This window comes from Pongo abelii, chromosome Y (genome assembly GCF_028885655.2).
Source record: "Pongo abelii isolate AG06213 chromosome Y, NHGRI_mPonAbe1-v2.0_pri, whole genome shotgun sequence".
Lineage (NCBI taxonomy): Eukaryota > Metazoa > Chordata > Mammalia > Primates > Hominidae > Pongo > Pongo abelii.
In genome coordinates, this window is record NC_072009.2 from 37,929,504 (window position 1) to 37,956,176 (window position 26,673).

The window sequence follows — 26,673 nt, forward strand, 5'->3', positions numbered from 1 at the left end:
TGAGTTTCTCACACAGGGGAGACCAACATAACTGGCACCCCAGAAACACGCTTTTCCACAGTTAGCAATTATGGGTTTTTGGTTTGGACCAAAGAGAGGACAAGAGATAAACAAAAATATTGGGGTGGCCCTGTGGTGACAGCATTTTCCAGCCAGCAGGCCTTCTTTACCTTCTGGGAAGAAGGCTGGGCCTCAGAGTCCCACAAACTTCTTCTTCCATCTGATCCCTTCTAGAGGGACATGAATAAAATGGGCCTCCACCGTCCCAAGAAAGCACTCAAGGACTTGGGCTTGGACTTTCCTGGAGACAAGACAATTTGAATGCCACTGACTACCAGCTACAGTCATCCCATGGGCCACAAGACCATTTCACCTGTTCAGTTCCTCTCTACATTTTATTGGGGACTAAGGCATGGAATGGGTGTAGGGATGACAGATGACAGGGCCCTGTCTGTGGGATAAGGACAGACCCCAGGGAAGGGGAAGCCTCCAGCCAGGAGTCCAGGTCGGGGGCCAGGTGTGGGCAGCAGTTTCCTCTGACCTCATGCTTACTCCTGCAGCCTGACTCATCACCTGAATTTATGTCTATTTTGGAGAATGGAGAAAACAGACTTAGAAAAAGACACTTGCAGTCCTGTCACCTAAGACAAACCCAGTTGTAATTCTGGAGTGTTTATTTTTAGTATTTTGTCTGTTTCTCTTTTCTCATGTTTCTGCTACATGTCAGTGCTTTTTTGAGCAAACTACCTGCACTCCGTGATCTTCCTTTGATGAGGAGGATCCTTTAAGATAAGAAAAGTACCGGCTGGCCAGCTGTGGATCTGGTCTACATTTCGGGCTGGCCTACATCTTGTCTGGCCTTCACATGATGTGCACTTTTTCTCCTCCTTTCCACATACCGTAAGGATATTATCATGTTTCCTGGCACCTCTTTTGCCAGCTTATATTTAGATCCCGCACTGCCCAGATGTGTGACCCTAGGCAGGTTAATGTGACTTCTCATCTCTAAAATGGGGATGGTGCCAGGACCTGCCATGGGGATTGTTGCAAATTTAAGTGGCAGTGGTTATCAAAAGCCTAAGAGTACCATTGAGGTACAGTGTGCATTCATGAAATACAAATTCTTTATTATCAAGTGCTGCCTAATTGTTCTTTAGGATCAATCATCATTTATTCAAATAACTATCAAGCTCTTGTTAATCGTTTTCCTATTTTCAATACTGGAGAACAGTACTTCATTGAAAGTCATTGTAAATAAAGTGCTAACATATTATCAATTTCAAGTAATAGGCATTATTAAGTGCCTCATGGGTGCCAGGTCAATAGAGCCTGAGCCAAGTGTTTGCAGCCACAGAGAAAATGGGAAAGGCATTGCAATTTGTGATATCCTGGGACCCACAGCCACGAGTGGCCAAATTGAAACAGGAAACCACATTCCTCAGCTTGTCTTCAGTTTCTTTCCAAGTCATACTACTCTGACCCGAGAGAGCCTCTGCCCACCAAAATAAGGTGTTCTTTGTGTCCCCCAGGCCACTGCAGGGTAGTGAGATGTACCAGTAGGGGCCCAACCATGTTGTCACCGCCCTTCCTCTCATCTTTCTTGCTCCTTTCATCTGCCTTCTGGCTGCTTACAGTAACATGCTGGACCACTCTATGGCTGCACCTGAGTCGTGGTTGATGGCACTAGAACTGGCATCCTCTAAGGAAATTTCCTTCCAGACTGGGAAGTTGGTCTACAGTTAGGGGCTGGACTTCATGATGCACACTGCAGACACCTCTGTGGTTGTGTCTATTGATACCATTGGTGATGCCTACATGTGGATCTGCTTTGGAAAGATCTTGAGTTTTTGAGTTGGATCTGGTGATTATTTGGGTCTTGTTTGAGGGAGTGGAAGTGTGGGTAGAGCCAGGATTTTCTGCTGGAATCTGTGACATTTAATTAGACTTGGAACAAGTACACCTGGAACAGAGACTGTTCCTAGAGTCTCTGATACCATATATTATTTCTCATATATTTTATTTTGAAAATAAAAATATATACACATGACTGAAAAATACAGACGTGAGCCAAGAGTAACATAGAAGGAGCTGCCACCATGTACACCTCACTCTAGTCACCTGAACTAACTGTTAACAACCAGGTACCACAGAGGACAACCGAGTTTCTTACATTCCCACCTTTCCTCCACCCTCAGCCAATTATAGGAATGCCATGATTTTAGTTTCTTTCTTAGTTATCATTGAAATTGTAAGTAACTATAGAATATAAATATTTATATATATATTTTGTTGATCCAATACAATAGAATCTTGTGACTTTCCTCTTGTAGGAAGTATATTATCACTGTGAATTCACACACACATCTTGGTGTTCTATGGGTATATACACATTTGTTCTTTAGCTCTCTATTTTCTTGAAGTTTCTATTCCTTTTCTTCTCTCTTTCTATTTAAAATTAAATTGTCTCCTTTTATCACATCCTTAACATCTTCCCTCATTTCTAACCTCCCATCTGAAAAGTCACTGCTGGATGCCTTCCTTTTTCCTGTTCCCACCTAACCAACATCTCTCTAGGCCTGGGATGGAGCTGTCATTCCAAGGGCTTTCATAACTGCCTCCCTGGGTTTTTACATGTCTAATGCTATTTCACTACTGCAACTCGATGACTCATCTCCCAGAGAGCTAACCACTTTTCTTATGGTTCATTTTTTTAGTTGTATGTGCTTTTGAAATATTTTGTAGATTCTGTCTTCCATTTTTTGATAGTTACACATTTTAAGAGAATTTCAAGCTGTCTTTCCTAATCTCAGAATTTTCTTATTATCTTCCTAAATTTTGTTACTTTCTATGGATGCAATATTTTATACTTCTTTGAGACTATAGGGAGCATGCATTCTGAAATTTCCTTGAACGGAGGGCATGGGGTCAGAAGGAAAAAGGAACTTAAAGACTCGTTTCTCTGGAGGTGAGTTGTGTGTTTGATCATATATGTCTTTTATTTTTTGCAGTTTTAAAAACTGTTGAACACTCATGTTTGCCTGTGCAATTAGTACTTAGGCTGAAATAGGGATGTTTACAGGCTCATTTCACATTGGGACAAGAGGAGCTGGCCATCAATCCAGGGGTCTACACATGGGAAGGATGATTTCCTCTGGGAATCCCTAAGCTTCCTTGTTTCCTCTGCAGTAACCTTCACCTTCAGTTGTCCTGCTGCTGCCTTGGCATGGCGATGCTCTTCCTCCACTTGCAATCTGACTTGCACAACCATGGACATTGTGCTCATGGCTTTTCCCTTCTCTTTGTCTTAAAGAGAGACAATGCAACCCATTTCTCTACTGTGATGGAACCAGAATGTTCATATTAGAACTTGAACATCATTTCCTCTACATCAGAGGGCATGTAAGATTCTGCATGTAAGAGGAAATATCAGAAAATAGACACAAGGACAGGAAAGTCACTTTGACCTATAAAGGTCCTCAGGGGTAGCCGGATACTATGTTAGATCGTCACTCTTCTGTGCAGAAGGAAGGACTGTGTGAGCCTTCCTCTCAGGCCTGTTCTGTTTATGAGCTCAGGGCCAACTTAATTCTCATTGTACAGCCTCATAAATTAGGAAAAGAAAAAAATCTGCCTTCTCAGACCTCCTGCTCATCCATATTCTAAGCTTCAGATGGTGATTCCTTATTTAAAAACAGCTTCATTGAAGTGTGATTGGCATACGGTAAACTGCACATGTGCAGATAGAAGAACTGGTGGTTTTCTCCATGTGAGTATTTCATTCACCGAAAGACCAGAAGTGCAATGAAGGTCATGAAAACATACCTTCCTCCCCACAATAACAACCTCTCTCTGGCCAATCTCAGATCACAGATTTGCTTCTTTGACTAAAATTTAGCAGGTATTTTATAGAATTACATGTAAATACAGTATGTACTTGGGTCTATGTGCATCATTCTGATCTGGCTTCTTTTATTTAGCAGAACCACTTTCAGAGTCACTCTGTTCTGAGTGCATAAACAGTCCATTCCTTTTCATGCTGAACCACATGCCATGGTGTGGATGTGCCACAGCTTGTTCACCCTTCTTCTGTGTATGGGCATTTGGGAGCTCCTGGTTTGGGAACATTGTGTATAAGGATGTCTTGAAAATTTATTTATGTATGTAGCCTGTAAATTTGCCTTCATTTCTCATCGTTCATTCCTAGGAGTGCAGTGGCTACATCATGTCATGGTAGGTCTGCTTCAACCTTGCTAAGGAACCACTGACCCTTGTGCTAAGTGTTTGGTCCATTCCCTGATTTCTGTCTTGCTCCATCTGATTTAGTCATACTAACATCTTGTCTCCTTCACCCTCAAGGGCAATAACTTCTTAGCATACCACCCTTCCTTTACACTTGGAATCACCAGCTCCTTCTCCATGTTATGGCTTTGATTCCCTCACTAAAGTTGCCTTCTGTGACCCATGTGTAACACATTGCCCTTGAAACATCCTATGTATGAGAGGGTTTTGGGATAAGAGAGTGTTCCTGATGAGTATCAAGTACCTACAATAGCTCTGAATGGAAGAAAGATGACTGGGTGTGTCTTGTCACCCCTTGTCCCTGGAGCTCATCTTGGTTGATAGAAAGAAGACTGGGTGTGGCCTGGACATGTGTTCAAGTGACTCACCAACTTTTTCTAAATGACAACTGGAGACCTGGCCAGGGGTTGGAACCTGAAGTTACTTGGAAGCTGTGTGATTGAAAGTGAGTCACTCAATCACCCTATCCTGGCCTTTTTCTCTACATGTTGGACTACCCATACCTGGCAGAGTTACTGTGAGTTCACCTGGGCAAGTCATCTGCACATAGTGGTGCTCAGAAAATGTTAATTTCCCTTTATTTAAGTGGAACAATGCATGGATATTATATGTGAGGTCTGGATTACAAAAGAGCAAGATGCAGAAGACCTTGTATACCCTGAGTAGACATCACTGATCACTGGGTGTTTGGATAGGCAGCATAGAAAAAGTGACCTGTAGCTTGAAATGGCCAGTGGGTGTGTTACAGATATTTAAACAGGCATCAGTGGGGCAGGAGAGGGATTACTTTATACCCACTAGAATGTCTTTTTTTTTTTTTTTTTGGTAAAAGGGAGAGTTGGAGTGTTTGTGGAGAAAACAGAACCCTTGTGTATTGCTAGTGAGAATGTGAAATGATGCTGATGGTTGCACAATAACATAAACTTACTTAATGCCACTTACCTATACATGTAAAAATGTTAGATTAGTAAAGTTTATGTTATGTTTCTTTTAACACATACAATAAAGGCTTCCTGAGAACTGGTCCTGAAATAGTTCCATGTGGAACAAAACAAGACTCTTCTTTCCTAGAGTGAGTAGGAACCTTTTATTTTTTTCAAATGGAGTCTTGCTCTGTGGCCCAGGCTGGAGTGCAGTGGTGTGGCCTCTGCTCACTGCAGAGCTTTGACTATGGCCCCAACCAGCTAGTGAGACTCGCATTAATTTAGTAAAGATTAATTGACCAAGGCTGAAGTCAACACCACTAAAGGGTAATTGACAGTTTGGACTTCCCAATTAGAAAGCAATCTAGCACTGTACTAAGTCAAAGATTAAACTTAGGACCACATGAGTAAGCAAGCTAGTTAGATAAACACCCCATATTCATTTGTTTCTATTCTAACTTACTTAACTAAAGGGAAAAGGCCATTTTCAGGCAAGTTTATTACTGGGGCTTGTGCCAACCTGCTAGGCCTTGCAAGAAGGCTTGCATCTGCTAATTTTGCCCACCATCTTGACTGAAACCCCACAGATATCAACGCAACAACAGGAATTTCTAGAGTACAAATTCGTTTCTGTGAAAATTGAAGAAATCATTGATTTCAATTTTAGTGCATACTTCACAATGCTTAATACTTGATAGAGATTAGAAATCTCGAGGTTTACCTTCTTAAATCTGCTTTTTCAAAAGTAAATGAAAATGTGAAATCACATGTTTTTGGTCTATTCATTTTTCTTCACCTTTCGTAACGTGGCACAGCTTTCGATTGACATTTGAAGACAGAGATTAATATATTAAATCATTTCTCACTGTTCTTTTCCCTTTGGCTTTGAGACATTACAAGTGAAACTTCTCATAATTTCAGCAGTGCAAACTTTAAATAAGAAGAAAAGGTGATGGGCATCTGGCAATATGGTTGTAAAGTAACAACTCTGGTCTACAGCTCCCAGCAAGATGAACACAAATGACAGGTGATTTCTGCATTTCCACCTGAGTTACCCAGATCAGGTCACTGGAAGTGGTTAGACATTGAATGCAGCCCACAAAAGGCAAGCAGAAGTAGGGTGAGTGTTGCTTTACTCAGGAAGTGCAAGGAGCTGAAAACTTCCTCCCTTAACCAAGGAAAGCAATTGGGGGCTGTGCTATCAAGCCCATAACCTGCAGTTTTCCATGGTTTTTACAATGCAAAGACCAGGAGATTCCCTAGTGCACTTTCAAAACCACAGACCTGGGTTTCAAGCACAAAACTGGGTGACTGCTTTCACAGATGCTGAGCTAGCTGCAAAATAATTTTTGTACCCCAGTGGCATGTGGAACACCAGTGACACAGAACCACTAACCCCTCTGGAAAGGGGCTGAAGCCAGGGAGCTAAGTGGTCTCACTGAGCAGGCCCCAATTCCATGGACAACAGCCAGCTGATATCCAATGTCTTCAAGTTCTCACTACACACAAAGAAGCCTGAAGTCAACCTAGACTGATCATGGTTGGTTGGGAGAGGGTTGACCACCATTACTGAGACATGAGCATAAGGATTTCCCCTCAGAGTGTTAAGAAAACTGCCAGGAACTTTGGACTGCATGGAACTCACAGAAGCATGCAAAGCAGCTGTGGCCACATTGGCTTTCTAGATTCCTCCTCACTGGGTAGGGCGTCTCTGACAGAAAGGCAGCAGCCTGAGTCAGGGGCTTATATGTAAAACTCCCATCTCCCTGGGACAGAACACCTGGAAAAAGGGATGGCTGTAAGTGCAACTTCAGCAGACTTAAACATTCCTGCCTGCTTGCTCTGAAGGGAGCAGTGTATCTCCCGGGACAGTGCTCAATCTCTGCACAGGGACAGACTGGCTTTTCAAGTGTGCACCTGATGAATGTGCTTCCTGACTAGAAGACCCCTTCCAGCAGGGGTCAAAAGACACTTCGTACAGAAGATCTGTGGCTGGCATCAGCCAGGTATCACACTGAGAGAAATATTCCAATCATTGCTGTTGTGCAACTTCATATGGTGATACCCAGGCAAACAGCATCTGAGGTAGAGAAGCAAACTGTAGCAGATCTGTAGAAGAGAGACCTGACTGTTAGAAGAAAAACTAACAAACAGGAAACAGTAACATCAACATCAACAAAAAGACACTCACACAAAATCCCAATCCAAAGACATTCAGGATCAAAAATCACAGGTAGATAAATCCATGAAAAATAAGGAATAGCCAGCACAAAAGAGCTGAAAATTGAAAAAACTAGATTGCCTCTTCTCCTCCAAATGATTGCAACTCCTCTCCAGCAAGGGCACAAATGTGAATGCAGAATGAGGAAGATGAGTTGGCAGAAGTAGGCTTCAGAAGGTCAGTAATAACAAAATTCTCTGAGCTAAAGGAGTATGTTCTAAATCAATGCAAGGAAGGTAAGAACCTTGATAAAATGTTACATAAGCTGCTAAGTAAAATAACCAGTTTAGAGAAGAATATATGTTAACTCATAGAGCTAAAAAACACAGTGCAAGAAACATTGTGAAGCAAAAACAAGTATTAATAGCTGAATCAATGAAGAGGAAAAAAGAGTATCAGAGATTCAAGATCAACTTAATGAAATAAAGCATGAAGACAAGATTAGAGAAAAATGAAAGAAAAGCAAAAAACAAAGCCTTCAAGGGATGTGAGACTATGTCAAAAGACCAAATCTATAATTGATTGGTGTACCTGAAAGTGATGGGGAAAAATGGAACCAAGTTTGAAAACACACTTCAAGTCATTACTCAGGAGAACTTCACAAATGGAACAAGACAGGCCAACATTCAAGTTCAGGAAATACAGATAACACCCTAATATACTCCTTGAGAGGAGTAACAGACATATAACTGTCAGATTCTCCAAGGTTGAACAAAAAGAAAAAATATTAAGGACAGCCAGAGAGACAGGTCAGGTTACCTACAAAGGGAAACCCATTAGACTAACAGAGGATCTCTCTGCAGAAACTCTGCAAGCCAAAACAGAGTGGAGTCCAATATAAAACAATCCTAAAGAAAAACCATTTCAACCTAGAATTTTATATTGAGCCCAACAAAGCTTTATAAGCAAAATAAAAATAAAATTATTACAGACAACAAAATGTAGATGGTTTTGTCACCACCATGCCTGCCTTAGAAGAGTTCCTGAAGACAGCACTAAATATGGAAATAAAATACCAGTACTCACCTGGTGCAGAAGCTCAGACCTGTAATCCCAGCACTTTGGGAGGCATAGCCAGGAGGATCATGAGGTCAGGAGCTGGAGACCATCCTGGCTAACATAGTGAAACCCCATCACTACTAAAAATACAAAAAAATCAGCTGGCTGTGTTTGTGGGAGCCAGTAGTCCCAGCTAGTCAGACTCAGGGGGCTGAGTCAGAATGGCGGGACTTTTCAGTGAGCCGAGTTCACACCACTGCACTCCAGCCTGGACGACAGAGTGAGACTCCATCTCAAAAAACAAAACAAAACAAAAACAAAACAAAAGAAAATTGGTACTCACCATTGAAAAAAATAGCAAATTATAAAGAACAACAACACTATGAAGAAAGTGGATCAACTAATATGCAAAACAACCATCTAGCATTGCCATGCCAGGATCAAATTGACACTTAAGAATATTAACCTTAAATGTAAATGAAATAAGTTTGCCAATTAAAGTTCAGAGACAGGCAAATTGTATAAAGAGTCAAGACTCTTCAGTGTGCTATATTCAGGAGACCCATCTCATAGGTGAAGACACACATTGGCTCAAAATAAAGGGATGGAGGAACATTTACCAAGCAAATGGAAAGTTAAAAAAAAAATGCAGGGGTTGAAGTTGTAGTCTATCCTAAGACAAAATTTAAGCCAACACAGATCATAAAAGACAAAGAACAGAATTGCATAATGGTAAAGGAATCAATTCAACAAGCAGAGCTAACAATCCTAAATATCTATGAACCTAATACAGGAGCACTCAGATTAAAAAGCAAGTTCTTAGAGACTTACACAGACTTAGACTCACACACAATAGTAACAGGAGACTTTAACACCCCACTATCAATATTACACAGATAAATGAGACAGAATTTTAACAAGAATACTCAGGAAGGGAATTCAGCCTTGACCAAGTAGAGCTAATAGACATCTGTAGATGTCTCCATGCCAAATCAACAGAATATACATTCTTCTCATCACCACGTAGCACTTATTGTAAAATTGACCACATAATTGGAGGTAAAACACTCCTCAGCAAATGCAAAAGAACGGATATGCAAACAAACAGTGTCTCACACCGGAGTGGAATAAAATTAGAACTCAGATTAAGAAAGTTACTCAAAACAGCACAATTGCATGGGAACTGTAAAACCTGCTTCTGATTGACCACTGGGTAAATAACAAAATTAAGAAAGAAAGAAAAAAGTTGTTTGAAATCAATAAGAACAAAGACACAACCTACCACAATCTCTAGAACACAGCTAAAACAGTTTTAAGAGAGAAATTTATAGCACTAAATGCCCACATCAAAAGTGGGAAAGATCTAAAATCAACACCATAAAATCACAATGAAAAAAACTAGAGGGACAGACATAGTGGCTCATGCCTGATATTTCAGCACATTGGGATGTTGTGCCAGGCAGGTCACCTGAGTTCAAGTGTTCAAGAACAGCTTAGCCAACCAACATGGTGAAACTCCATCTCCACAGAAAATAAAAAGAAAAGAAATGGAGCCTGGCATGGGGGCACACTGCTGTAATACAGGATACTTGGGAAGCTGAGTTGAGATAATCTCTTGAACCCAAAAGATAAAAGCCACAGTGAGCTGAGGTAGCACCACTCCACTCCAGTGTGCATGGCAGAGCAAGACAGCTTCTCAAAAAGAAAAACAAAAAAATGAAGAAGAAAGAAAGAAAAAGATCTGGAGAAGCAAGGACAAACAAATCCAAAAGCTGAGACAAAAAAAGAAATAACTGAGTTCAGAACATAACTGAAGGTGATAGAGACAGGAAAACCCTTCAAAAAATTCATGACTCCAGGAGTGTTTCTTTTTTTATTTTTGTAAAAATTAACAAAATAGATACACTGCTAGCCAGACTAATAAAGAAAAAAAGAGAAGAATCAATTAGACATAGTAAAAAAAGATAATGGGGATGTAACCACTGATCCCACATAAATATAAACTACCATCAGAGAATACTCTAAACCCCTCTATGTAAATAAAGCAAAAAATCTAGAAGAAATAAATAAACTCCTTGACAAACACACTTCTAAAAGACTAAACCAGAAAAAATTAGAATCCCTGAAGAGACCAACAGATTCTAAAGTTGAGGCAGTAATTAATAGCCTACCAACCATAAAATGCCCAGACCAGACAGATTCACAGCTGACTTCTAGCAGACGTACAAAGAAAAGCTGGTGCTATTTCCTTCTGAAACTATTCCAACAATAGAAAAAGAGGGACTCCCCCCGAAATTATTTTAAGAGGCCAGCATCATCTTAATACCAAAACCTGTCAGAGACATAAAAAAAAAAAGGCCAATATCCCCAATGAACATCAACGTGAATATTCACAATAAAATACTCACAAACTGAATCCAGCAACACATCAAAAAGCTTATCTATCATGATCAGATCAGCTCCAACCAGCAAGGCTGGTTTCAAAGTACACAAATCAACAAACGTAATTCATCACGTGAAGAGAACCAATGACAAAAACCACATAATTTTCTCTATCGATGCAAAAAAGGCCTTAGATAAAATTCAATATCCCTTCCTACTGAAAACACTCAATTTACCAGGTATTGATGGAATGTATCAAAAACTAAAGAGAACTGTTTGTGAGAAACACATAGGCAATATTATACTGCATGGGCAACAGCTGGAAACATTTCCTTTGAAAACATAAAACACAAGGCACAAGACAAGGATGGCTTCTCTCACCACTCCTATTCAACACTGAATTGAAAGTTCTGCCCAGGGCAATCGGGCAAGAGAAACAAATAAAGAATATTCAGATAAAAATAAAGGAAATCAAGTTTTCCCTGTTTTTAGAGGACATAGTCGTATATTTAGAATACCCCATTATCTCACCTCTAAAACTCCTCAACAATAGACAAGAAACTTGTCTTTTGTATGAGTTTGCTTAAGCTTATAAGCAACTCCAGCAATCTCAGACTACCAAATCAATGTGCAAAAATCACAAGAATTTCTATACACTAATAATAGACAAACAGAGAGTCAAATCATGAATGAACTCAAATTCACAATTGCTCCAAAGAAAATAAAATAACTAAGAATAAAAATTACAAGGAACATGAAGGACTCCTTTATGGAGAACTACAAACCACCATTCAAAGAAATAAGAGAGGACACCAAAAAAAAAAAAAAAAAAAAATCGTGTTCACGGGTAAGAAGAATAAATATCATGAAAATGACCATACTGCTTAAAGTAATTCACACATCTACAGTGATCTGATCTTTGACAAGCCTGACAAAAACAAGCAACTGGAGAAGAATTCCCTGATATGGGAAAACTGGCTCACCATACACACAAACCTGAAACTAGATCCCTTTCTCACACCACATAATTAACTCAAGATGAATTAACAGACTTAAACATAAAACCTAAAACCCTAAATGCCCTAGAAGAAAATCAAGAAATTACCATTCAGGATATAGGCATGGGCAAAGCCTTTATGACCAAAAAACCAAAAAACAATTGCAACACAATGCAAAATTGACAAATAGGACCTCACTAATCTAAAGAGCTTCTCCACAGCAAAAGAAAATATCATCAGAGTGAACAGGTGACATACAAAATGTGAGAAAATTTTTTCAACCTATCTATCTGAAAAAGGTCTACAATTCAAAACCCACAAGAATTTTTTTAAAATATACAACAATATAAAAAAACCCATCAAAAAGTGGGCAAAGGAGATGAACAGACAATTCTCAAAAGAAGACATTTAATCAGCCAACAAACGTGTATATAAAAAGCTCTGCATCACTGGTCATTAGAGAAATGCACATCAAAAGGACAATGAGATACCATTTCACACCGGTCAGAATGGTGACCATTAAAAAGTCAGGAAACAACAGATGCTGGTGAAGATGTGGAGGAAAAGGAAGGCTCTATACTGCTGGTGGGAGTGTAAATTAGTTCAATCATTGGGGAAGACAGTGTGGTGATTCTTCAATGATCTATAACCAGAAATACCATTTGACCCAGCAATCCCATTATGTTGTATACCATAAGAGGATTATAAATCATTCTACATAAGGAAACATGCACACATATGTTTATTGCAGCACGATTCAGACGCAAAAAAGACATGGAACAAACCCAAATGCCCATCAATTATGGACTGGATAAAGAAAATATGGAACATATATACCATGGGATACTATGCAGCCATGAAAAAGAATAAGTTCATGTCCTTTTCAGGGACATGAATGAAGCTGGAAGCAATCATTCTCAGCAAGCTAACATAGGAACAGAAAAGCAAACACTACCTGTTCTAACTCATAAGTGGGAATGGAACAATGAAGACACAATGGAGCCTGTCAGGGAGTAGGGGGTAAGTGGAAGGAGATCATTAGGACAAATACCTAATGCATGCAGGACTTAAAACTTAGATGAGGGGTTGATGGGTGCAGCAAACCACTGTGTCACATGTACACCAATGTAACAAATCTGCCTGTTCTGCACATGTATCCTAGAAGTTAAATTATGATTTTAAAAAGTCAGGTTAAATGACAGACTAAATAGTATCCATGAATTCATGATTACTCCCTATTTGGTTTTTACTTTATAATTTGTCTGTGCTTTGTGTGTCCAGGGAAACAAAATAAAAATATATTGTACCGAACATTTTAAAAGAATTTACTAAAAAGCAGTTGGAGCCAATTCTTTTATCTCTTTATGAAGACAAGTATGGATTAAAAACCAACTCTCCTAATGCTTGTCAGTGCGGCAAGGTTCTTATGATAAAAATAAAACTTCCAACCTAATGACACTTGGCAGCCTCCAGAACTTTAAGGAAAGCGGAGAAACAAAATATCCAACTTCAGGCTCTTTCTGGGAAAGGATGCCCAGTGCCTTGAGGACTCTTGGACCCTGGAGGAAGGATGGAAGTGGGGTAGGTGGGGGCGGCCTTTGGAGTCACTGCTGCTCTGGCAGCCACTGCTGTTCCCCATGGATAGCTAGGAGTCTCAGCCTTCAGCAGAAAGAGCAGGCTTTCCACAAGCAGTGTTTGGCGTGCCTGCCTGATTTCCATCTCTATATCTTCCTTAGTGAAGTATCTACTCAGGTTTTTACCTTGGAATTGGGTTGCTTATCTTTTTGAGTTTGAGAGTTTCCTCGTATATTGTCCATGCAAGTCACTTTTCAGATGAGTTTGCTAAATTTTTCTACCTGTGGCTGGCTTTTTGTTTCCCTTTATCGGATTTTTATTTTTTTTGATGTGGAGTCTCATTTTGTCACCAAGGCTGGAGTTCAATGACCAGATCTAGCCTCACTGCAATCCCCACATCCCAAGTTCAAAGGATTCTCCTTGCTCAGACTCCTGAGCAGCTAGGATTACCGGCACACACCAGAAATCCCAGTTAAATTTTTGTATTTTTAGTACAGACGTGATTTCACCATGTATACGATGCTGATCTGGAACTCCTGTCCTCAGGTGATCTGTCCACTTTGACTTTCGAAAGTGCTAAGATTACGGGCTTGAACTGCCATGTCCAATGGCAACAGGGTGTTTTACAGAGTAGACAATTCAGCTTCCAATAAAGTTCATATTATCCATTCTTTTTCTTTCATGGACTTGCTAATAACTCATTACCAAACCCAGACCCATGAAGATATTTTCTAATTACAACTTTGCATTGAATAAATTTAATGTATGGGTATTTTTGACTAATTTTTTAACTGTAAAAGTTTTGTCTATATTCATTGGTTTCCATTTAGTTTCCAGCAGTTTTCTTGACACTTGTGAAATAGCTTTGCCTCTTCCAAAGAATATGCTTTGCCTTTTTGACAAAATCAGTTGACTTGGGATGGTTTTGGGGCTATCTATTCTCTTCCACTTATCTGCTTGTCTATTAAATTATGAATGCCACACTCTTCTTTATTACGTTAGCTTTAGTGTAAGTATTCATATCCAGATGTGCAAGTCCCTTAGCTTTGTTCTTCTTCAGTCTTATTTCATCTATTCTAGGTTTAGGAAGAGTTTGTTGATATATTTACCTGGAATTTGATTGGGATATGGCTGAAATAATCAAAAATGTACTTCTCCAGAATGAGAAACATCTGTTTATTGATTGATTGATTGATTGAAAAAGAGTTGTGTCACCCATGTTGGAGTGCAGTGCTGCTATCTCAACTCACTGAGATTCTCCTACTTCAATGACTCAAGTAGCTGGGACTACAGGCGTTGTATTTTTGGTAGAGATGGATTTCACCCTGTTCCCCAGGCTGGTCTCCAACTCTTAGGCTCAAGTGATCTGCCTGTGGCAGCCTCCCAAAGTGCTGGGATTACAGGCATCTGCCAACATGCCAGGCCTCTCTGCATTTACTAACATTTCTTTTGATTTCTCTCAAAGGTGACTTGTTGTTTACTGAATGAATCTTGCATATTTTGTTACATTTATACTTAATGTATTCAATTTTGTGGGTAGTGTTGTAAGTGGTGTTTTAATATTCAAATTCCAAAGATTTCTATTCATTATTTCTGATATACAAAAACTCAATCAAGTTTTATCTATTGCCGGTCTTCTTTGCTTCTTTTTATCTCCACTCAGGTATGGGAATGTTGGCTGTATTTCACTTCCACTTCCTGAGATTACCTCCTGTATGAACCCACCCCGAATTTCAGAGATTTTCCCGGGCTACCACCAGAGGGTGCACGGAGCCTAGGCACTGAGACCGCAGAGCCCGGAAACCAACTCTCTGAGGAGCAGGGTGTCCTCACAGTGCTTCGGACAGTGCTTCCTTCTCCTCAGGACACAACGGAGAAAGGCCGTTGTTTCAGGGTATGTGGGGACACCTGTGGCACGTTCCTGGTGAAGACTAAGCCTCCTTCATCTCAGGACCTGCCTAAGTGTGGTCGCGGCTTTGGCACACCTGGGGTCGCCTCCACCATGAAGATGAAGCCTCTTTCTCTTTCGTACATGTCCAGGAGTGGCCGTTGCTACAAGAGATCTGGTGCTATGACCAGGTGAGAATAAAAACGTCTCCTCGGCACCCTCCCAGGAGAGGACATGGCATTCAGACATCTAGTGCGAGGTGAGGAAAAGTCACCCTGTCTGCCGCACCCAGAACTGAGGAGGGGCACTGCCCTGAGCCTTAATTCCCAGCCTTAGCCTACAATTCTGACTATACGAAAGTGTCCCTTGAATGAGTCAGTGAACACGCATTGTCACAGCTTCCAAAGTGTGGTTTGCAGATGATCTGGGCTTGTTTCTGGGGGAGATTCTGGTACAGGGAAAGGAGAGGCGCTGAGTGGAACCACTATGACTGGCTGAGGCCAGGGGAGAAATCACAACCTCCAACAACACTTTTTTTCATGATTTAATGATTCATTTTTCTTAGAGAACTAAAGTAGTTCAAACAATATAGAAAAATTTTTAAGTAGGTATATGAGAACTTGAATGATTATTTAAGTTTAAATATATGATATATGACTGGTTAGCAACATTTTTTCTTTTCCTGACACAGTCACAGTTTAATTAAGAGTGGATTTCTAATGACGATGGAAATATCCACTTTGTGAAGACTGACATCCTACATTAGGTGAGATGTACTAACAGTATCAAATTTTAATATTACACCATAAATTAATTGAAGAATTCTGAGCCAAATATGATTGACAAATGGTCTATGACACAGCCCTACTCAGGAAATCCTGAGAACATGTGCCCCAGGTGGTGTGTACACAGCCTATATTTATGCATTTTAGGGAGACAGGAGACATCAATCAAACATATGTAAGATGTACATTGGTTTGGTGGAGAAAGGATGGACAACTTGGAAACAGCGATGGTGCGGGGATGGACTTTCAAGTTACAGGTAGATTTAAATATGTTTTCATTGGCAGTTGTCTGAAAGAGTTAAGTTATTACCTAAAAACCTAAAATCAAAAGATAGGAACGACTGGGTTACAATAAATAGTAAGGGCTGTAGAGACCAAAGTTTTAGCATGATGATGAAGATTCCATGTAGCAGGCTTGAGAGAATAGAAGGTAAATATTGCTTATCAGACTTAAGTTATGTGTTGCTGTTAATGATGATCAACTTTTTCTAAAGTTCAAAAGGGAGGAGCATGTAATGAATCATGTGTGTCCCTCTTTCCTGTTGGGAACTGGATCACTTTTGGAATGCCCTTGGTCAAATGGTGGGGTTCATTCAGATGACTGTGGTGGGTGGGGGGACTTAAGAGTTAATTTTTTTTAAAAGGTTTCACTTCTATTTACAAAACTATTACCTATTAAATTGTTATACATAATAATTAGTCTAAGAGAAAAAAGGGATTTCTTAAATTAAAAAAAAAAAAACACTAAAAAATCTAAGCCACCAAATCTTGCCAGATTTTTTTTTCTTTCTGTTTTTAAAGTTGTCAGAGATGCTTTGCTTTTAAGTCATATAGCTGACTTGTTGACCATCTGTGTATAGTTCTGTTGCTTCTTCAAATACTGTACCTAATAACCTTCCAAAATTGTTTTTAAGTAAATTTCTTAAATTGTAGTAGTAAACAAAATGAAGACAATATTAAACAATACTGAAGTTTATCACAGGATATAAAATTTTCAACAATTATTCCTTTTCTTCTTCTTCTTTTTTCTTTTTTTTTTTTTGAGACAGGATCTCATTCTTTTTCCCAGCCTGGAGTACAGAATTGCCATCATCGCTCACTGCATCCTCTAGCTGCAAAGATCAACTGATCCTCCACATTGGACTCAGCTATCATCTCTGCCTAACTTTTTGTATTTTTTGGTGGAGACAAAGCTTTGCCATGTTGCCTGGACATGTCTCAAATGCCTGGACTCAAGTGATCTGCCTGCCTTGGCCTCAAAAAGTGCTGAGAGTATAGGCATTAATAAAATGTTTCTGTTAGGGTTGGATAAAAATTAGTCTTGAAAACTGGCTAGCCATATGTAGAAAGCTAAAACTGGATATCTTCCTTACACCTTATACAAAAATTAATTCAAGATGGATTAAAGACTTAAACGTTAGACCTAAAACCATAAAAACCCTAGAAGAAAACCTAGGTATTACCATTCAGGACATAGCCATCGCCAAGGACTTCATGTGTAAAACACCAAAAGCAATGGCATTAAAAGCCAAAATTGAAAAATGGGACCTAATTAAACTAAAGAGCTTCTGCACAGCAAAAGAAACTACCATCAGATTGATCAGGAAACCCACAGACTGGGAGAAAATTTTTACAACCTGCTCATCTGACAAAGGGCTAATATCAAGAATCTACAATGAACTCAAACAAATTTACAAGAAAAAAACAAACAAACCCCATCAAAAAGTGGGTGGAGGATATGAACAGACACTTCTCAAAAGAAGACATTTATGCAGCCAAAAGACACATGAAAAAATGCTCATCATCACTGGCCATCAGAGAAATGCAAATCAAAACCACAATGAGATACCATCTCACACCAGTTAGAATGGCAATCATTAAAAAGTCAGGAAACAACAGGTGCTGGAGAGGATGTGCTTTAGATTGCATTTATAATGATGCTTTAGATTGCCTTACCTGCATAGGCCTTCTGAAGGTGCGTTTGAAGCTTCAGTCTTGAAAACCATACAGGCTGGAAAAGTATCTAAAGAACTATTTATTTGAGATGGCACATGTTTCTTCAGAAACTCAAGTTGTTTCTCCCAGAGATGAATGAACTGATTCAGAAGCCTCCGCTAGATGGCTACTGTGTAAACACACATTCCTTCGGGACTCAGACTTAAGGTCAATGATTGAAGAAAATGCTGTTCAGGCTTTTTCACAAGAATCCTTGTTAAAATGGCCATGTGACACAGTTTGTGTTTCTGAGCCAGATAAAGATAATGATTTTTTTTCTCTGATTTTCCCCAGGAAATATCAGAAAATATTTGAGAATGACCAATTCAAGTCTATTCTATGTGATGAGAATGGAACTTGCCTAGTGATTAATGAAGAACTCATCAAGAAAGAAATTTTGGATAGAAAGACTCCTTACGGAATATTTCAAGCTGACAGAATCAAAAGTTATGCTTGACAGCTCAGCCTTTATGGATTTAGTAAAATTTGACAGAATTTTCAAAGATCTGCCTTTGTAGCCACCTTTCTGGCAGAAGAGAATGAATCCATTGTCTTAAGCAAGATATTTAACATATTTCAGTTACCACTTTATATAGAGTATATATGTAATTTTACTTTCTACCTCAGTAAATATGTTAATACATGCAGTAAGACCAGATCTTGAAAATTATATAAAATACTAAGGTAAAAATTTTTTAATTCTTTGAAATTATTGAGTTCAGCTTGAGCATTAACCTTCCAGCATTTTAAGAAATTTTGCTAACAACTTTGAATCTTACCAGTGAAATCAAAATAAATGTACCAAAGCCACTTAATGCAATGTCACTATTAATATATAAAATGTTTTCACTTGAGGGCTTAGCAACTTTAGTGCTTTTTTCCCAAAAGCACATTCTTGAAAATAGTAAACCATGTTCATGAATTTTTTGATGATATTAAGTTTGTGTGATGAAACAGAAATCTGATATTTTAAGTGTTTGTTATTGTCACTTGTCTCAACAAATTGCAACAGATCAGCATGCTATTTTAAATCAGTTGACCTCTATTCATATGCACTCTCATAGCACCTGCATCCAAGCAAGTGGCCACATTGTGAATTTCATTACAACCACAACTTCTCAATACCACAACATATCTCCCTTGCAAAACTGTTTTCTGGAGCTGATAGTGGAACCATATGCTCTTCCAACAAGATATCCTGTGATATTAGTCAACGAGGCTCCACATCCTAACCTGCTACCAGTAGGCAAACAATGGTTGCAAAGGCCTACGATACCTGATACATCAGCTGTCACCCATTCGAGGCCAGATCTTCAACCATCACAACTGGACAAATATCACCCTAATTACAAATGATCTTCCATTAAAACAGTATCAGATTATGCATGACAACAGAGACTAACATTTACATAGACCAAAAAAACCCTAAAAATATCTGCAATTATCTTACTGAAAAATAAAACTGCATGTCAACTTATATGTTTGCTTTTTCTTTATTTCTCAAAGTATAGTTAAAAGTAAAATGGTGTTTTCTTTCAGTGTCAGGCTATTGTACTACTTCCTATAAAAATATATGTGGGCTTTTTGATTATTTGTAAGGAAATTTGATGTGCTCCTTTGTAAGTTAAGTAATTTAGTTCTTTAAAGAAGAAAAAATAATAAAGTCTTTGGGTCCACTTGCTGCTGAAACAACATGGTACCACTACCTGGGTAATTTGTAAAAAGGCTTATTTTGCTCATGGCTCTTGAGGTGGGGAAGTCCAATGGGCTGCATCTCATGAGATCTTCTTTCTATGTTACAACATGGCAGGTTGACCTTACATGGTGAAGGGCATGAGATGAACAGAAAATCGGGACCAAACTCATCCTTCATCAAAGCTCACTCAGAAAATAACTAATTTGTTCTCCAGATAATACCATCAATTTAGTCACGATGTTACACACACGGCTAATCAACTCTCAAAAGTCCTACCTCCCAACATTGTCACAATGAACACAGAAATTCAATGTGAAATTTGGAGGGGACATACAAAACCATGACAGCAGGCAAGGGAAAGGAAACAACTGGAGTTAGGAAAAAGTAGTAAGTGACTTCTCAGGTAGTCTGGCACAAATCAAATAGGGCATAAATTTGGGCGGCACAAAGGGAATAGATACTCACATAAATGCACACAGACACACACACAGAGAACATCTAGAGAAAGGTTAACACACACTATATACTTCAGTATTTTCTCAGTTACATTTCCTCAGTTCTTTGAAACTTAGATTTTAGTTGGCAAAGATTTTCTTCTTTGCAATCCATACGTAATGAGCTCAGTGTCCATGATCACAATAATTTGTGTCATCACTTGAATAATAAGGTTTACATCATATTATGCTCATGGATTTCTTCACTGTCAGCACATGGTGGAATTTTACAGCTGGCATTAACAAAACATCATTTAAATCTTATATCAAAGCTTTCCAACATGCTTGTGACTTTCATTACCTCCTGCTAGAGTCCACCATTCATGTTTTCTAATGCACATTTCCTTACTTTTTTTTTTTTTTCTCTGAGAACATCTCCCTGTGTTACCCCAGATGGAGAGCAGTGGCATTATTTCAGCTCACTGCAAACTCAACCTCTGGGTTCAAGCAAATCTTGTGCCTCAACCTTTTGAGCAGGTAAAATTATATATGCCCACCATGCTGGGCTAATTTTTATATTTTTAGTAGAAATGGGGTTTCAACATTGTGGCCAGGATGGTCTTGAACTCCTGGCTGCATGTGATCCACCCACCATGGCCCCTAAAAGTGCTGAGATTACAAGCTTGAGCCACCAAACCCCACCTCTAATGCAGATTTTCATCACATTGGTTTCATGCTCCATACAAAGTCAGAGTTAATTGCTTTTGTCAGGATTTAATACCTTTTGGATTCTGAGTCCAGATCCTCAGCATGGCTAAATAAATCGCTTTCAGACCTGTTATTTGTTTTCCTTTCAGCTTCATGTCCTTCTCTTTCACCACAGTGAGAGATTCAGACAGCTCCACTTTCAGACATGCCCTTTTCCATCTGGCAACTTGAGTCCCATTTATTTCTTGGAGATAAAAATGTCTCCCCCATTTGCCTACTTAAGACTCCTACAACACAGACATCACTCCTTCCAGGAGTTGCTTCTTATCTATCACATTAGTTTTCTTGTCTGTCTGTCTTGGACACCCAGAAATGATGTAACACAGTACCTAATACATATATGTGTGTGTGTGTATGTATACACATATGTATGTGAATTAGTCAATATTGACTGGGACATATGAATATAACATCTATTTTCATTGTCAAAATGAACATTCTTGGTGTTGTGGCATTACTTTTTATTCTTTTTTCCTCACCACAACTTTTTCTAAAAGGGTAGGTCACAGTATCATTCATTAGAGATGCAATAATTTTGACTTATGGAGACTAGCATCACTGGTTATCACTTCAACTATCACACTTTCTTTTTATGTCTAGTTATGATTTTTCCATGCTTCATCTAAAACTTCTTTTTCATCTTCTGCTTTGATTGGTAGGTCCTTGCCTGAAAGAACTAGCTGTCTCCTTACCACTCTTTCCTTTATGTGCAGTAGCAATTCCCAGTGGCAAAGGGATATTTGGGAGCCCCTTGTGGCCTATTGAAAAAATTCAAATATCCCAAAATAAAAACTTAAAGAAGCTATTTTTGAAACTGACTTTGTATGCATGGATTCATTTGATAGAGTTCAACTTTTCTTTTGATTCAGCAGGTTGGAAACACTCTAATTGTAGAATCTGCAGTGGGACATTTGGGAGCCCACAGAGGCCTATGGGGAAAAACTTAATATCCCCATGTAAAAACTAGAAAGAAACTATCTGTGAAACTGGTTTGTGATGTGTGGATTCATCTCACAGAGTTAAACCTTTTCTTTGATCCAACAGTTTGGAAAACTTTTGGAGAATCTGTGAAGAGACATTTGGGAGTCCTATGAGGCCTATAATGAACTACAGAATATCCACAAACAAAAACTAGAAAGAAGCCATCTGTGAAATGCCTTTGTGATGTGTGGATTCATCTCACAGAGGTAAAACTTTCTTTTCATTCAGCAGTTGGGAAGCACTTTTTTAACAGAATCTGTGAAGGGACATTTTGTAGCTCATGAGGTCTATGGTGAAAAACAAGATATCCCTGGATGAAAACTGGAAAGAAGCTATCTGTGAAACTGATTTGGGATGTGTAAATTCATCTTACAGAATTAAACCTCCCTGTTGGTTCAGCAGGTTGTAAACACTCTTTTTGGAGAATCTGCAAAGGGACATTTGGGAGCCCATTGATGTCTTTTGAAAAGAAAAGAATATCCCCAAATGAAAACTAAAAAGAAGCTATCTGTGAAACTATTTGGTGATGTGTGGATTAATCTCATAGAGTTAAACTGTTCTTTCAATCTAGCAGGCTGAAAACACTCTTTTTGTAGAATCTGTGAAGGGACATTTGGGAGTCTTTTGAGGCCTATGAAGAAAAACTGAATATTCCCGGATAAAAGTTAGAAAGACGGTATCTTTGAAACTATTTTTTGATGTTTGGATTCATCTCACAGAGTTAAACCTTTCTTTGATTCAGCAGGTTGAAAACATTCTTTTTGAAGAATCTGTGAAGGTACATTTTGGTGTCCATTGAAACCTATGGAGGAAAATGGGATATCCCAAGATAAAAACTAGAAAGAAACTATCTCTGAAACTACTTTGTGATGTGTGGATTCATCTCACAGAATTAAACCTTTCTTTTGATTCAGCAGTTAAAAAACACTGTATTTGGAGAAGCTGTGATGGGACATTTGGGAGCCAATTGAGGCCTAGGGTAAAAACAGAATATCCCCGTATCAAAATTGAAAAGAAGCTATGTATCAAACTGTATTGTGATGTGTGGATTCATCTCACAGAGGTAAACCTTCCTTTTAATTCAGCAGGTTGAACACACTCCTTCAGGAGATCTGTGATGGGATATTTGGGAACCCTTTGAGGCTTAAAGGAAATAATCAAATATCTGCAGATATAAGCTAGAAAAAGTCTACCTATGAAATTGCTTTATGATGTGTGGATACATCTCACAGTGTTAAATTTCACTTTGATTCAGTAGGTGGGAAACATTCCTTTTGGAGAATCTGCAAAGGAACATTTTGAGGCCAATGGGGAAAAACAGAATATCCCCAGGAAAAAACTAGAAAGAAGCTATCTGAAACTGCTTTGTGATGTCTGGATTCATCTCACAGAGTTAAACAATTCCTTTGATTTGGCAGGTTGGACACACTCTTTTTGGAAAATTTCCAAAGGGACATTTGGAAGCCCATTGAGGCCAATGGGGAAGACCAGAATATCTGCAGGTAAAAACTAGAAAGAAGTTATCTGTGAAACAGCTTTATGATGTGTGGATTCATCTCACAGAGTGAAACATTTCTTTTGATTCAGGAGATTGGACACAGTCTTTCTGAAGAATATGCAAAGAGACATTTCACAGGCCATTGAGACCTATGGGGAAAAAGAGAATATACCTGGGTAAAAACTAGAAAGAAGCTCTCTGTGGAACTGCCTTGTTCTACAGATGAGAAGTGGATTCATCTCTCAGAGTGAAACATTTCTTTTGATACAGTAGTTTGGAAACACTCTTTTTGGAGAATCTGCAAAAGAGCATTTGGGACACTTTTGAGGCCTAAGGGAAAAAACTGAATATCCTCAAGTAAAAACTAGAAAGAAGGTATCTGTAAAACTGCTTTGTGAGGTGTGGATACATCTCACAGAGTTTAAACCTTTCCTTTGATGCAGCAGGTTGGAAGCACTCTTTTTGGAGATTCTGATAAGGGACATTTAAGAGACCTTTGAGGCCCATGCAGAAAAAAACCACATATCCTTAGGTAAAAACTAGAAAGAAAGTATCTGTGAAACTGCTTTGTTTTGTGTGGATTCATTTCACAGAGTTAAACATTTCTTTTGATTCAGCAGGTTGGAAACACTCTTTCTGGAGAATCTGCAAAAAGACTTTTGGGAGCCCATTGAGACCCATAACGAAAATGCCAATTTTTCCCCATACCTAGAAATAATATATCTGTGAAACTGCTTTGTGATGTGTGGAGTCATCTCATAGAGTTAGACGTTTCTTTTGATTCAGCATGCTGGAAAAACTTTTTTTTGGAGAATGTGTAAAGGAAAATTTTGGAATCCCAGTGAGGCCCATGGGGAAAAAACAAATATACTGAGGTAAAAACTAGAAAGAAGATATTGGTATAACTGATTTGTGATGTATGCTTCATTTCACAGTTTTAAACATTTCTTTTGATTCAGCAAGTTGGAAATACTCTTTTTGAGGATCTGAGTAGAGACATTTGGGAACCTATTGAAGATTATGGGGAAAAGATCAATATCCCCAGGTAAAAACTAGAAAAAAGCTATCAAGAACCTGCTTTGTGATGTGTGGATTCATCTCACAGAGATAAAATTTCTATTGATTCAGCATGTAAAAAGTACTCTTTCTGGAGGATCTACAATGGAACATTTTGGAGACCATTGAATCATATGGGGTAAAACTGAATATCCCCAGGTAAATACTAGGAAGAAGTTATGTGTAAAACTACTTTGTGATGTGTGGACTCACCTAACAGAAGTAAAATTGCCTTTCTATTCAGCAGATTGGAAACACTCTTTTTGGAATATCTGCTTAGGGACATTTGGGGCCCCATTGAGGTCTTGAGGAAAAACAGAATATCACAGATAAAAATTGGAAAGAAGATGTATGAGAAATGGCTTCCTGATGTGTGGATTCATGTCACAGAGTTAAACCTTTCTTTTGATTCAGCAGGTTGGAAAGACTCTTTTTGGAGAATCTAGGAAGGGATATTTGGGAGCTCATTGAGGCCCATGGGAAAAAATCAAATATCCCCAGAAAGTCTAAGGAATGTATCTGTAAAACTGCTTTGTGATGTGTGGAGTCATCTAACAGAGTTACAACTTTCTTTTGATTCAGCAGGCTGGAAACACTCTTTTTGGGGAATCTGTAAAGTTAAATTTAGGAGACTAGGGGACCATGTGGAAAACGGAATGTACCCAGGTAGAAACTAAAAGCAAGCTGTCTGTCAAACAGCCCAGAGTTAAAACTTTCTTTTGATTCAGCAGGTTGGAAACACGATTTTTGGAGGATCTGTGAAGGGACATTTGGAAGTTCATTGAGGCCAGTGGGGTAAAATGCAATATGCTGTGATTCAAAACTGGAAAGAAGCTATCTGTGAAACTGCTTTGTGGCTTGCAGATTCTTCTCACAGAGTTAATACTTTCTTTTGATTCGACAGGTTGAAAACACTTTTTTTTTTTGGAAAGTCTGTGAAGGGACATTTTAGATCCCATAAAAGATCATGGGGAAAGTCAGAATATTCTCAGGTAAAAACTTGAAAGAATCTATGTGTGAAACTGCTTTGTGATTTGTGGATTCATCTCAGAATTAATCCTTTCTTTTGATTAAGCAAGTTAGAAAATCTCAGCCAGGTGGGGTGGCTCATGCCTCTGATCTCAGGACTTTGGGAGGCTGAGGTGGGTGCATCACAAGGTCAGGAGTTTGAGACTGTCCTGGCTAACATGGTGAAACCCCATCTCTATTAAAAATACAAAAAAATTATCCAGGCATGGTGGTGGGTGCCTTAGTCCAAGCTACTTGGGTGGCTGAGGCAGGAGAACAGCGTGTACCTGGGTGGTGGAGCTTGCAGTGACTGGGAAATTGGAATACTTCACTCCCAACTGGGTGACAGAACAAGACTCCACCTCCAAAAAAAAAGAAAAGAAAAAGAAAATCTCTTTTTGGAGTATATGCAAAGGGATATTTGGGAGACCACTGAGGCCCATATGGAAAAACTTAATATCTCCAGGTAAAGACAAGAAAAAAGCTGTCTGTGAAACTCCTTTGTGATGGGTAGATTCATCTCAAAGAGTTAAATGTTTTTTTTGATTCAGCAGGATGGAAACACTCTTTTTTAGAGATTCTGCTAAGGGATATTTGTGAACCCATTGAAACTTATGGGAAAACTAAATATTCCCAGGTAAAAACTAGAAAGAAGGTATCTGTGAAACTGCTTTGTTGTATGTGGATCCATCTCTTAGAGATAAACCTCTTTTTTGACACAGCAGGTTAAAACACTCTTTGTGGAGGATCTGCAAATGGACGTTTGGAAGCCCATTGAGGACAATGTGAAAAACCAAATATTGCCAGGTAAAATCTAGAAAGAAGCTATCTGTAAAAATACTTTGTGGTTTGTTGCTTCTTATCAGAATTAGATGTTTTCTTTGATTCAACATGTTGGAAACAATCTTTTTGGAAAATTTGCAAAGGCACATTTGGTAGCCCATTGAGACATACAGGGAAAAACCCAATATCCCCAGGTAAAAACTAGAAAAAAACTTTCTATGAAACTGGTTTATGATGTGTGGATTCATCTTTCTGAATTAAACCTTTCTTTTGATTCAGCAGGTTGGGAACACTCTTTTTGGAGAAACAGTGAAGGGATTTTTGGGAACCCATTGAGGTCCATTTGGAGAAACTGAATTTTCACAGGTAAAAACTAGAAAGAAT

The 26,673-nt window shown here is 38.8% G+C and overlaps 1 protein-coding gene and 2 pseudogenes across 1 annotated transcript; all 3 read left to right on the forward strand.

Moving 5' to 3' along the window:
• LOC129053230 (PTPN13 like Y-linked pseudogene) lies at positions 235-15,868 on the forward strand (annotated as a pseudogene).
• Positions 18,115-26,673, forward strand: part of LOC129053231 (heat shock transcription factor, Y-linked-like) — a 42,317-nt pseudogene continuing 33,758 nt past the window's right edge.
• Positions 19,116-19,450, forward strand: LOC134760945 (heat shock transcription factor, Y-linked-like). The gene has a single exon (XM_063721468.1). The coding sequence runs from the start codon at positions 19,116-19,118 to the stop codon at positions 19,419-19,421; it is 306 nt and encodes a 101-aa protein (XP_063577538.1). The 3' UTR covers positions 19,422-19,450.

Excerpts from the sequence above, each read along its gene's own strand:
- LOC134760945 (XM_063721468.1), top strand. The coding sequence starts at position 19,116 with ATGCACTCTCATAGCACCTGCATCCAAGCAAGTGGCCACATTGTGAAT.